A 13947-nucleotide genomic window follows, 5' to 3' on the forward strand; every position below is an offset into this window, starting at 1 on the left:
TGGTACTAATACCTTAAACCTGGCCCAGTAGCGAATAGGCAGCCAGTGCACTTCCCTCAGCAGAGGAGTTACACGCTGAAAAGGGCAGCTCCCGACAACAGCCGAGCTGCTGCATTCTGCACTAGCTCCAGCTTCCGGACCAGCCTTAAGGGCAGCCCCCTTAAGGGCAGCCCCACATAGAGCGCATTGCAGTAATCCAGTCTTGAGGTTACTAATGCCTGTACCACCATGGTCAAGCTATCCCTGTCCAGGAGAGGCCGTAGCTGGCGAACCAGCCAAACTGGTAAAAGGCACTCTGAGCTGCCGTGACCACTTGGGCCTCCAGCGACAAAGATGGATCTCGGAGTACCCCAGACTACAGACCTGATCTTTCAGAAGGAGTGCAACCCCATCCAGAACAGGCCATGAGCCTATCTCCCGGACCTGGGAACCACTCACCCACAGGGCTTCCGTCTTGCCAGGATTCAGCTTCAGTTTATTGGCCCTCATCCAGCCCATTACTGAGTCTAGGCACTGATGCAGGACTTGCAAAACCTCTCCTGGTTCAGATGTCACAGGGAGATAGAGCTGCGTGTCATCAGCATAGTGATGGCATTTAGCTCCAAATCCAGCAGGGCTCTTATCATATGTTCTTATGATAGCTAAGGGGAGGCATGTTATGTATCCAGGGTGGGGGGGTGGGGGTGTTACTGTGGCTCAGCTGTTGTCTCGAACCTTGGCAGCTCCTGTATTTCTGGGAGCAGCAACAGTGGCTGGAGCTTCTGCCAAGTGGTCACTTCTGTGTGTCCTGAATAAAGAACAGTTGTGCTTGTAGCCTGTTGTTTCCTCCTACCTATACAAGAACAAGCGTTTAAAGGGTGTAGTAAAGCTAGGTACACTGGGATGCATAGAAAGTCATCATGTGTATGTGTTCAAAAGAGAACAGTTGTCAAGAAGTGTGTGCGTGTCTGTTCCAAAAGAAGGTGACAGAAGTGGGGCATCTCAAAGAGCAGTTTCAACTCCTAGTGAGGCATGAGGGGGTGTGTGCAGCTAATCACGGAGAAGGGAAAAGAGATGGGGGAAGAAAAATGTTTCATCCTGGGATAAACAGACCCTGGGATAATTTGAAGAGGGGGGAGAAAAAGACTGTTGGGATTGTGAGAGAGGTTTGGAGGAGGGAGTTAGTGCAAATGCAGGGGTTTGGGAAGGAAGTGGATGGAGAGGTGTGAAAGAGCAACACGGAGCTCCAAAGCAAGAGGTTTGGCGCTTGGAATGGGGTGGAGTATTAGGAAAAAGGGAGGAAAAGAGAATAATTGGAGGATGGAGAAGATACTTAGAAGGTAAACAGAAGATAATGCAAAGATTTACTTCTTATCTGCTGACTTGTGAAGTGATGGGAAGCTCTGCTGAGCTCCTTCTCTGGAAAAAGGGGGAAACAGAGAGGAGGAAAGGGGGGCTTGCTCTTCCTAGCAGAAAGAATGAGGCATCCGCCCTGGATGGAAGGAATCCTCTTCCCCCTTCATAAAATCCACAGATTTGAGTTCCCCTTTTCATTCCTCCTCTCAGGATTTAGTAATCAAAATAAAAGAAAACCAGTTCCTCCTCTGACACTGCTCATGGGATGTCGGAAAATGGATTTTTAGGTGTCAGATATTAAGGGAAGAAAGAAGACAGTGGGCTCCCCTTTCCTTCATGATGGGAAGAAAGGCTGGGAGTATTTCTGCTCTGCATAGGTATCTCTGGCTATCACAGGCCCAGGTGAGCAAGGCAGCCAGGGGGATTTGGGTGATTGTCTTAAAGAAAGGTGACATAAGAGCCACGTAGGCATGTTTGCTTACACAGCATTGGGTTTTCGGGGTCTCTCAGCTTTAAAAGACATTGAATTCTGTATTTTTCCTTCCATCTGAGTTAAACAAGAAGGCTAGAAATCAGCATAGCCTATTTCATGGTGGGGGCTTCTGTGGTGGTTGTCCTGAGGCAGGATCTGACATTTGCAAGTGTTAACATGGAGGAATTAAGGCAATCAGAGCACCGCAGACCAGAAAGTTGTTTGCTAGACCTTTGTAGCTTCACTTGGGACATGCAAACCCTCAATATCCTAGTGGAACCTGCTTTTCCACTCTTCCCCAAGACCAAAAAAACCTTAGGCCCCTTCCATTGTCTCCAAACAGTAGAATTGGGGGGTGCTTCGTAACATTGGCTCCTGTACCAATTACCAGGAAAACAGGCATTAATGCAGAGATTTAGCTCTCCTTGTCTGCTAAATTTGTGAGCATGGAAGCTCTGTCGAGCTGCTTCTGGAAGGAGAATGACATTGGGACAGGCTGGCCAGAGGGGTGCTTGCAAAGAGCCATGTGGGCAGTTCTGCCGGAGGACACGCAAGGCCTGAATTGCCCCAATGGAGTTGTTGTTGGGGGAGCCTTGCGACAGTCGCTTGATCCAACATGGTGCTGGCTCCTGGGCATCTCCAGTTGGAAGGATGCAGTGAGAGGTCTTGGGAAATACCTTTTTCTGCTGGGGATCCTGCAGAGCTGTTGCTGCTGGTCAGGCTGCACAACGCTGGCGGAGATGGACAAAGCAGCTGGGCCTAGAGCGAGGTGGCCTGCTATGTTCTTTGTGTCACGAATGGAGTGGGCCTTTTCGTCCCTAAAGGGAAGGAAGCTCCCAAGTGATAGCTGAGGCTGCAGGGGCTTACCTCAGAGTAGACATGTACAGGATTGCACTGTAAGATTTTACTGTTAGGGTTGCTGGCCAAAGGTCCTTTATTTTTTTATTTTTTATTTTTTTATTTTATTAAATTTATTAATCGCCCATCTTGCTGGTCACCCAGCCACTCTGGGCGATGTACAGCATATAATAAAACAGTTTAAAACAATAAAATTCTACAATAAAAACATTTTCTAAAATACCCCAGCCCACCCCAAATGCCTGCCTGAACAACCACGTTTTTAATGCACGGCGGAAGCTCATGGCGCTCCGCCATGCTCAAAGAGGGGGCATGGCGGAGTTCCCTAGGGAGGGAGTTCCACAGAGTGGGGGCCACCACAGAAAAGGCCCTCTCCCTCGTCCCCACCAGTCTAGCTGTCCTGGCTGATGGGTCAGAGAGAAGGCCATCCGAGGCTGATCTTGTTAAGTGGCCTGTCTGGTGTTGCTGGAGGCGCTCCTTAAGATAGGCTGGGCCGGAACCATATAGGGTTTTAAAGGTCAAAACTAACACCTTGAATTTGGCCTGGAAAACAACTGGTACCCAGTGCAACTCCTTCAGCACTGGAGTGATGTGATCATGCCGGTGGCTGCCTTTAATCAGGCGAGCCGCCGCGTTCTGCACCAGCTACAGCTTCCGAATCGTCTTCAAGGGTGACCCCATGTAGAGCGCATTACAGTAGTCTAAACGAGAGGAGACCAAGGCATGTACTACCGATGGGAGCAGATGGTCGGGAAGGAAGGGGCGCAGCCGCCATATCAGATGGAGTTGATATAGCGCTGTCCAGCTCACAGCTGACACCTGAGCCTCCATGGACAGCTGGGAGTCCAAAATGACCCCCAGGCTGCGGACCTGGTCGTTCAAGGGTAACCGTACCCCATTCAACACCAGGCCAACATCCCCCACACTCCTCTTGTCTCCCACCAAAAGTACCTCGGTCTTGTCAGGGTTCAGCTTCAGCTTATTCCTCCCCATCCAGCCACTCACCGTCTCCAGACATTTGGACAGGGATTCTAAAGCCAACCTTGGTGAAGATTTGAACGAGAGGTAGAGCTGCGTGTCATCCACATATTGATGACACCGCACCCCAAACCACCTGATGATGGCCCCCAGCGGCTTTACATAGATGTTAAATAGCATTGGGGAGAAGATGGAACCCTGTGGCACCCCACAAGAGAGCGGCCACGGGTCCAAAACTTCCTCTCCCAGTGCTACCCTCTGGTACCTGCCAGAGAGGAAGGACCGGAACCACCGCAATACGGTGTCTCCAATGCCCAACCCCTCCAGGCGGTCCAGGAGGATACCGTGGTCAATGGTATCAAAAGCCACTGAGAGGTCGAGGAGAACAAGGAAGGAGCATTCACCCCTATCCAGAGCCCTCCTCACATCATCCACCAAGGTGACCAAGGCCGTTTCTGTCCCATGCCCAGGCCTTTACTAGGTGGATTGCTGCACCATAGCCCACGAGAGTCGCTTGATGGTCCATCTGTGTTTGGGGAGGTGGTCTCCAGTTAGATCTTGCTTGAGCCTTTTGAAGGAGACACCCATCACAGTGACACCCTCTCCTCCCTCCCAAACTGAGGGGAGAGGGAAGATGTGTCTCATGTGTGGCAGAGAGGGTACATTTTCATAGAATCATAGAATAGTGGGGTTGGAAGGGGCCTACAAGGCCATCGAGTCCAACCCCCTGCTCAATGCAGGAATCCAAGTCAGAGCATCCCTGACAGATGGCTGTCCAGCCTTGTCTTGAATGCCTCCAGTGGGGAGAGCCCACCGCCTCTCTAGGTAATTGGTTCCATCATCGTATTGCTCTAACAGTCAGGAAGTTTCTCCTGATGTTCAGCCGGAATCTGGCTTCCTGTCACTTGAGTCCATGATTCCGTGTCCTGCACTCTGGGATGATCAAGAAGAGATCCTGGCCTTCGTCTCTGTGACAGCCTTTCAAGTCCTTGAAGAGCTCTATCATATCTCCCCTCAGCCTTCCCTTCTCAAGGCTAAACATGCCCAGTTCTTTCAGTCTCCCTTCATAGGGCTTTGTTTCCAGTCCTCTGATCATCTTGTTGCCCTCCTCTGGACCCTCTCCAGTTTGTCTGCATCCTTCTTAAAGTGTGGTGCCCAGAACTGGACACAGTACTCCAGATGAGGCCTAGCCAGTACTGAGTAGAGGGGAACTAGTACTTCCTGGGATTTGGAAGCTATGCTTCTATTAATGCAGCCCAAAATGGCATTGGCCTTTTTTGCAGCCACCTCACATGGTTGGCTCATATTCAGCTTGTGATCAACAACAATTCCAAGATTGTTTCCTGCCTGTTTGTTTCAGATTGTTTCAGTCTGTTTCCCGCCTTCCAGCTGAGCAGAGCAGATCAAGCTGCTCCAGCTGGTCCAGGGACTACAGGAGCAAGCAAGCTCCCAGAGAGCGAGTGACCAGAGCGAGCGGACAGGGGGAGCAAACAGGTGTTGGCCAGGGGAGTTCGGCAGGGGAGGTCAAGGAGGAGGCCCCTAACTTTTTTTTAATTTTTTTTTTAACTAACTTTTTTTCATTTATTTGTCCTGTAACACACACTTCCACACCAGTGGGACTCTGCTTTTAACCTCTACTGAGTAGAGGAGCAGGCACAGGCTAGTCTAGAACAATCACAAAGCTAGACACAAAAAGGGAAAAGAGGCAATGGAAGGACAGGACTCTCCAGTGGTGGTGACCTGCAAGGTGTGTGCAATGTTTGTTTTCTTGCCTGAGAACAACATGGCGTACAGCTGCAACAAGTGCAAGTTGATCACGCTGCTGGAGGAAAAAGTAAGTGGACTGGAGCAGCGAGTGTCGACCCTCCGGGGAATAAGAGAACAAGAAGAGTTCTTGGACAGAATGGGGGAACTACAGCAGCAAAGGGCAGACCAGAAGCTTGAAGAGCAACAGCAAGATGAGGCAGTGGGAAATGCTGAGGTGAAGAAAAATGGAGTAGGGGATACTCCGTGGAAAAGGGTGACAGTTAGGAGAAGAAGAACTAGACGCCACTCTGCACCAGTGGAAGCAGTGGAGCTGTGGAACCGATTCCAGGTACTTGCGGATGAGACTGGACAGCCTGCAGAGGAAGAATCACAGGGGAACCTGCATGAGAGTGAGCAAGAGGCTGAAGGTCAATCAAACAGAGGCGATGAAACCCAGGCCTACAAGAAGAAGAAGAGAAGGGTGGTAGTAGTGGGAGACTCCTTGCTGCGTGGGATAGAGACCCAAGTATGTCGCGAAGACCTGTGGACTCGGCAGGGATGTTGTCTCCAGGACAACGGATTAGAGACGTGACTGAAAGGTTGCCTGCACTCATAAAGCCCACTGACAGGTATCCCTTTCTTCTCATCCATGTGGGAACAAATGATACCGCCAAGCGGAGCTACGAAGAAATCACGTCAGACTTTGAAGCTCTGGGAAGGAAACTCAACAACTTTGGGGCCAAGATAGTTTTCTCTTCCATCCTTCCAGTAGTTAGAAGAGGGAAAGGGAACGAAAAATACTCCGGGTGAATGACTGGCTACGAAGGTGGTGCCGACGAGAGAGATTTGGATTCTGGGACCACGGGCTATGCTTCCTGGAAGATGGGCTGTTGGCTAGGGATGGGTTGCACCTCACAAAGGATGGGAAGAATGTGTTTGGCCATAGCATGAAGAACTTCATCAGGAGGGCTTTAAACTGAATCCTACAGGGAAGGGAGATGTAATGTTGGGGGTAACAATGGATATAGGAAGTTTGGCGTTTCTGCCTCTCAGGCCACAAGTGGGAGAGTGTTCCATGCGACAATATCCTCCAGTGACCCCGTGCCTGATGAACATGACCCCTTCAACCAGAGCCAGAGGGGGGCTGACTCTAGTCCAGGCGCATGGTGCCCAGGGCCCTCTCTGTGCCCCCTTGGCCCAGGAGCTGTGCAGCTGTGTGGGTGTTGCTGCCTCGTGACTAACGGCTCGTCCGCCTTCTGCCCACAGAGACCATCGTGGCCGCCGTCAGCGTCTTTGTGAAGGTGGAGAACTGGCTCTTCATCCCAGGGATGGCGAACGCGAGCTCCAGCGCCTTTAAAAGCTTTGTGCACATTTTTGAGCAACAGGTGAGAGTGGCTGGCAATCCGCGGGGAGACACACACTCAGGTGAAAGCCCACCTGCAGACCTAGGATTGCTCATGAGGAGTTATGTCCTCATTCACACAACCATTCCTACATTTTAAAGTTTGTGGTTTAAAATAAGTGGCAATCGCCTCAGGTATTTCCAAGCTGTATGTGACACAATGTGAAGATCTTTATGTATAGGACACATCTAATTCTTTTTACTCATTCATCAGATATCGGTGGAGATATATGGATAATATCTTCCTAGTCGGCATCATAATCAGGATAAATTGGATGAGGTGTTTTGTAGCTGGATTAATATCAGAGATGATATTTTTCTTTTTGAAGTTCGGTTGGATCACCATAAATTATCTTCCTGGACTATCCACCTGGATAGGAAACCTGGCCTCCAGATGAGTTCTGCACTATTCCTGAAAGCCACAGATCGGAACACTTTGCCAAGGTGTGAGAGTTCACACCCTAAACACCTCAGGCGCAATCTCCCCTATGAGCAGTTTTTAAGGGTTAGAGGCAACTGGCCAAATTATGAAGAACTTTGGCCAGTCAGACCTTATTGTGACCTACATCGCAGGAGATACCTTACAGATTCATAGGGGAGAAGGCCATCGATGGCTACTAGCCCTTATGGCTCTATGCTACCTCCAACATTGAAGACAGTCTGCCGATGTGCACCAGTTGCTGGGGAACATGGGCAGGAGGGTGCTGTTGTGCTCCTGTCCCGCTTGTGGGTTTCCCGTGGGCAGCTGGTTGGCCACTGTGTGAGCAGAATGCTGGACTAGATGGACCCTTGGTCTGATCCAGCACGGTCTTCTTCTGTTCTTATGTATGGGGGGTGGCGATGTCCACTTGGTGCACATGTTCAGAGGTTCCCTCTTATTATTGCTTCCCACATCCTGCAGTCCCTGCTGTTGTGCTGAGGCCTCTCTGTCTCTCTCTCTCTCTGCAGATGAAGATCTTCTATGCAGCCATTCCTGGGTATGCTGGTGTAAAGGTGATTCAGCTGAGGTAAGCCTTAAGCAGCTGGTGACTGGTGCTGTGTGGCACTGGGCAATGTACCAGAGGGAGCAGGCTGCCTGGCCCCACATTATCTCCTGGGCCTGAGCGCCAGCCCCTTTGTGCATAGGCCCACCCCTGGCCGGGGTTTCCTCAGCCACAGAAGCCTCCCTCTTGCTGTACAGCCAGCTGCCACTCAGTGGGCTGGCTCAGGGCCCTTCACACGGTGGTGCCGACAGGGCAGGGTTTGGGGCAGCATCGCCGGGCCCCACTCAGCAAACTGAGCGAGAGGCCCCAGCCACAGCAGGGCTGAAGGCAGTGAAGTCGCTCTCCAGCCCGCCCTGCAAGACCACAAAGTCCAAAGCGTACAATTACCCGAGAGCACCGCTGGCTTCACAGCTGCTGCTAAGCTCTTTCCCTTCCTTTCCCCTCCCCAGTCAGGGTAGCGTTAACGTGGATCACGAGGTGCTCCTTAGCCTGACCTTCTCCGACTTCAATGCAACTTACAACCAATCTGTGAAGGACATCGGCCGGAAGCTGCACAGCGGCTCGTCACCGTGCACCTCTGAGCAGAAAGGTGAGGAGGCCCACAAGTCCAGGCCCGCTCCTGGGATCAGCACATCTGGCCAGCAGCTGTGGGAGACGGAGCAGCTTTGCTTTGATCCTGCAAGCTGGTTCTTCTCTTCTGTCACATCCCCACCCCATCTGGCTGGTGGTGCACAGAGCCTTCTCCGCCTTGCCAGATCCGCTGTCCTGGGCCAACAGCACACATCACCCAAGGGCTGTGATCCTCTCTGTCTCAATTAGGAGGGAAGTCCCACTAAACACAGTGGGACTTACTACTTCTGAGTAAACATGCACAGGAACTGGCTTTAAATCTGGTGATCCGTGGTTGCAAACTCGGACTTCAAACACTGCATTCCGTAAGGACACCAGAGGAGGCTTAAAGGTGAATGCCGGTGCAAATGGCCAGCCAGAGAGGTGCGCTGCCTTGCAGGGAGCGCAACGTCTGCCCGCCGGTTGAGCCAAGCAGCTGCGCTCCAGGTACAGGCACAGGATGAGCCTGAGCTAATGCACTGTTTTGCTGTCCCCCCATGATGTGGGGCAAGGAGGGTGTGAGCCCCCTATGCTGTACCCCAGAGGCCACGCTGTCATAAGCGAGAGCTTCTGCTGCGCACACAGAGCGATGGATGCCGAAACGCTGGAAGTCAGACTGCTGGCGGGATGGGACATGGCAGGGCACCTATGCAGGAGGACAGAGGGGGCTGAGGGAGGGGGCAGCATCTTGCCCACAACCCTGGCAGGTAGGCGTGCGGGGAAGCCCCTCCGTCCCCACGGAACCCTCTCCTGGGATCTCCCCTCCCCAATTCTAGAAGATTCACCGTTGCCTTTCCTCCTCCCTTCCAGATCGCCTGTGCTTCAACGAAAATGCTTCTCACGTGGTTTCGGTGCCCCTGAGCCCTCAAGGTGAGAACCTGTGTGTCTGTGTGCGTGTGCGCAGGCAGGCACCTCGCGCATTCCTTGTTTTCCAGACCCGCAGGTCAGGGGGGGGGTGTGCACACGCAGCTGCACTGCAGGAGTAAGACAGCGTGGCCCCCTGCACAGACGCACATAGCGCACCCTGCCATGTCCATGTGCAGCCGCAGTCAGCTGAAGCGCCCAGAGGCCGATGCGGGGGTCCTGGGAACCATCATGGGCGGCAGAGAAGCGTGTGGGGGCAGGGTGGCCTGGGGAGGCAAAGGGAAAGGCCCGGGGCTCAGCAGGCCAGTCTGTGGGGGTCTCGGAGGGCTGGGTCCCCCTGGGGCAATGGTGCTGAGGGAAAGGGCCGAGCAGGCAGGAGGGCCCATGGCAGAGGTGGCCAAGCAAGAAGCAGGCCTGATGACGCCTCAGGGCTCGTCCACCCTCTCCCACGTCCCCAGGATGTGGGCTCCTTGGATGGTGCGGAGGGGCCGCGGGACATTCAGGCCAGGCCGAGGACAGCCCTTCGCCGCTCATGGCCTGTGCCGCTGCGAGGAGCACAACGGCACGGGCTGAGGTGGCTTCCGGGGGGAGGCACATTCATGGAGGGGGGGAGGGGGTCCGCTGCCAATGGCCATTGGCATGACTCCCTGCCTCCCTCTGCCCCTCTGCAGACCTCCTACGTGCGTGCAGGAATACGAAGGTGCTGCAGAACCTCCAGCAATATTATGTGGCACGAAACATCAGCAACCAGCTGCAGTGTGTCTCCAGCTGCAGCTTCTGGCACCCCCACCCCTTTGGGTGCGCGCACGGGAGCTGCTACATCACGTCTGATGGGCCCAGCTGCTAGTGAGTAGTGCGCCAGCCGGGGGGAGGTGGGGTGGCACAGTCTGGCTCAGTGGTGCTGCGCGGCCACATCTCCCCTGGCCCTACGAGCCATCTTGCTGGTGGAGGCGTGCACGTTTTTTCAAGGAGCGCAACTCTGGCCTTGCAGTATCCCGGCGGGGGCAGAGCAGGGCTGGTGCCATTTCAGCCACGGGAAGCAGAGGGGGAGAGGCTGGAGGAGGCCTCCCAGGCACTGAGGAATTTGGGCCCAAGGCTCTCAGAGTCCATCCCCACCCCACTGTCCACCGGCCACATGGGCTCTCGGAGCTTATGCCCAAGGAAGGGCAACATCAAGGGCAACCCTTTGGGCAACAGCAAGGGCCCTGGAGTTGGGAGGGGCTCAGGGAGGAGCGCGCAGAGGGCCCGGGAGGCGGCTCCTGGAGGGACAGATGCGCCTCAGAAAGAGCCTCTGGGCACCCAAGCTGCGGGGCGGATCGTGGGGCCAGCAGCAGTTGCTGGAGTCGCCCCAGCCTGGGTGAAATTCACGTTCCTGGTGTGGCTTCTGGGAGTGCCTTGCTTCAACACTTTGCGAAGGGTTGCCCTCTCACACTGCTCAGCCCCCTATTTATGAGCAGCAAGACACTGCAGCACCCCCTCCCCATAGGGCCCTCGGGGGCTGGCACCCCTGGCCTGCCCTCTCTCTGACCCGCAGATCTGCCTTCCTCCCCAGCTGCGAGCAGTCGGACACCTACTGGTACCTGGGCCGCCGCTGCGAGCAACGTGTCAGCAAGGTGGGGGTGGCCGTGGGGGTGGCCCTGGGCCTGGCCGCCCTGCTGCTGCTGCTTCTCGCCTTGGCCATCCTTCTCTGCTGGAGGCACTGCCGCCAGAAGGAGAAAGACCCCAGGTAGGAGGGGAGGAGCGGTGGGAGGAGGGTCCTTTCCCTGCCATGCGCATGCATGTCCCAGACCGCTGCCTTGCAGCCTCTCTCGGGGATGCCGTAGACGCATGGTCCAGCGTCGTACTCTGGCACAGATTGGTGTCTCCTCGATCCTCTGTGAACAGTGGCGAAGGCTTCCTCTGTTGCACCATCCGTGTCATGCATGGGGGCTGGGCGCTGCAGGGTCACCTCTGAGGTGTGCCCGGGTCTTCGGCTTGGGGGCACTCCTCTGCCGAGTACTTCGCGCCCTTTGCTCCTGTCTGCTAGCAAGCGTGCAGCTTCCGCAAAGCGCTGTGCCTCCTGCCTGTTCTCCCTCTAGCTTTTCATGCTGCAATGCGCACTTGTGGGTGGTGGCAGAGGTGGCACAGGTATTCTCCAGCTTACACTAGAGGGCAGAGCTCAGCTTCTTCTCATGAAGGAAACCCCATCGTTTGTTTTCTGATGCAACACGACTGAGGCTGGAGCCTCTCCCAGTAGTCTCTCCACTAGCCCACTTAGCCACACCAAGACCGGGGGGGGGGGGGCGCTTTACTTCCCATAATGCCCTAGGAGGCAGAGGGCGCCTCCTCCACATATAAACTCTCAGCTCCACAACAGGGCTGTGCTTGCATATTCTTGACCTCAAGAATCCCCAGAGCTCCTGTGTTTATGGAGCATTTCTCTGTCTGTGTCCTTTCTGCGGCTGAGGGCCTCTTACACTTTTGCCTCTTTGCTTTAGATCATGGTGCGTCACCTTCTGGTTGTGGGCCACGTGTGATGCTGGCTCAGAGGCCAGGGGACACATGCGCGCGCACACCCGACTGGTCCTGATACAGATGGTTCTTTCCTCACTATTGTGAGGAAAATGGTGGGAGGGGAATTCAGCAGCAGCAGGGCTGTCATGGTACCCATGGGGGCTGTGATGAAGGGTTTGGGGGTTATATATGGCCTGGGCTTATTTGATTTATACCCTGACTTTCCACCAAAAAATGGTGCTCAAGGCTGGTAACAATGAAAAAAAACAAAAGTCCTAAAAACAGGTAAATTAAAGGCACAATTAAAAACTTCCCTGTTGGACACCTGGCTTCAGCATGTGCCTAGCAAGGATGTTCAGCTGCTCTCTGGTTGCTTCATGAGCACCCAACTCTAGCCATGGGGGGGGCTCCTCCTGCAGAGACCACGGGTGCTGCGGCTGCCTTGCCCAGGGCTCAGCTCAGCCATAATGTGCGCAGGTGCAAAGTAGGCCTGTCAGCCAATTAAAGAAATTGGGCAATTAATGATGGGTTTTAACTGATCCATGGATTAATTCCAGGATTTAAATCTGGAGATGAGTGGCAGCAACAGTAATTGCCAAGCAAAAAGCAGTCTTTGCTTCTCGATGGCGTTCACACGTGCAGCAGCAAGCAGTCTTCGAAGAGGCCGCACCGCTGCGTGTGTCTGAGGGAGAGGAAGCGGGTGGGCGGCGAAGGCTCTGCCAAGATCGGCTGGATGCGCTTGTGTCTGTGTGCACATACGAACACCGGTTCCCTAATGCTCAGGTGCATTGATTAGATGCATTTAGACAGGGAAGGGTAATTGCGCCCCTCCCAGTCAGGAGGACGCGTCAGAGCTCGGAATCTGTTTTCTGGAACTGGAAGTCTCTGCTAAGGTGGCCCTCAGTTCTGCATCGAGTTAACTCTGGAGAGCCAATTTGTGCGGATTTAGCAAACTGTGGGCACTCAGCAGGGATAGTGGCAGGTGGGACAGCAGCAGTCCCCCCGCCCCCCATGTGGCATGGCTCCCTCACTCAAGGCACCTACAGTGATGTGCTCCATAAGCCTCTTTGCCTGGGGGGGGGGGGTGTATTTAATTATTTAGTGGGTTTAGAAACTGCCTTTCAGGACAGATTGACCTCCCAAAGTGGTCTGCAACAGTCAGCAAAACAACATTTCAAGATCATACAGAAATAACATTAAACCAGCAGCGCATAATTGAATGGCTTGGATAAAGCTGCCCGGTAAACCTGGTGTCCTTGCTTGCTGTTCCCTGGCCAGGCTGATGAATTTGGCTCCCGACGAGGAGAAGTGGTACGAGAATGAGGAGGAATGGGTGGCCCGGCCTCGAGGCTTCACCCCGCACATCCTGACAGCTGACAGCAGTGCCCAAGGAGGTACGGCCTGCCCAGCCTAGGTGGGGAGTGGGCAAAGGCCAGGCCCCAGTGGGCCAGGGTCCCCATGCAGCAGCAAGCACAGCCTGCTCCCTGGCCTTGCACTGTAGCAAGAAGCAGAAGGCGATATGCACCGTGTCGCAGTCGCACTGGGGACTGGAGTAAATGACCCCCCAAGGCCCCCCCCCAGCCCAGCAGTTCTGATGATAAAAGATCCTGGAGCAAGAGTCTAGGAAACCAGTTTGCCAGGGCTCTTTTGCCCAGGTATGCTTCAGTGTAAAGCTGCCAGAATCAGAGAGGCTGAGTTGAGCTGGGGGGCCCTGGAAGCATCTTTAGGGTGTAAGACCCCCCCCACACACACACACACACAAAACCTAATGGGGGAGCACTCGGTGTGTGAATGCTGCAAGTCTCCACAGGTCTCCACCAAACAGTATTACAAAACACCATCGGCCCGAAAGGAAACCACCACCCTAGTAAACACTTGCAGCCCTGGACTTCTCACTTCTCTGAGAACTGGGGTGCGGGTTGTCACAGTAAAGCATGGAATGGTGGGCTGGGCTGGGGGGGGAATAGAAATGTGAGCTGTGTGTTTTGGAATTGAAGTCATACAGAGGGCCCTCTAAATCCTCCCCTGGACCATCAAGTCCAGGGCCTAAAAACACCTCACTGCGCCGATGCAGGTCCCCCAGAACCCCTGGGATGAAACGTGCCAACTGGTGTCAGCAGCAGACGGGCCAACTGGCGGGAGACGGGGCCCTGCATGCCCCGCCAAAGAGCGTCCCTGGCATCTCCTGGTCCTCCAAAGGTGGGGGG

General features: G+C 54.2%; 1 protein-coding gene across 1 annotated transcript in view; it reads left to right on the plus strand.

Moving 5' to 3' along the window:
- The window catches only part of LOC146343251 (uncharacterized), a 29130-nt gene that overhangs the window by 13012 nt on the left and 2171 nt on the right, over positions 1–13947 (plus strand). Inside the window, exons 3-9 of the mRNA XM_084808138.1 lie at positions 6656–6774; positions 7740–7798; positions 8224–8363; positions 9194–9253; positions 9919–10093; positions 10800–10973; positions 13019–13134. Coding sequence (XP_084664264.1) covers positions 6656–6774; positions 7740–7798; positions 8224–8363; positions 9194–9253; positions 9919–10093; positions 10800–10973; positions 13019–13134 — 843 coding nt within the window. The remainder of the gene's footprint in view (positions 1–6655; positions 6775–7739; positions 7799–8223; positions 8364–9193; positions 9254–9918; positions 10094–10799; positions 10974–13018; positions 13135–13947) is intronic.

Source organism: Heloderma suspectum, chromosome 6 (genome assembly GCF_057233095.1).
Source record: "Heloderma suspectum isolate Gila_16-S chromosome 6, 16-S_ref, whole genome shotgun sequence".
NCBI lineage: Eukaryota > Metazoa > Chordata > Lepidosauria > Squamata > Helodermatidae > Heloderma > Heloderma suspectum.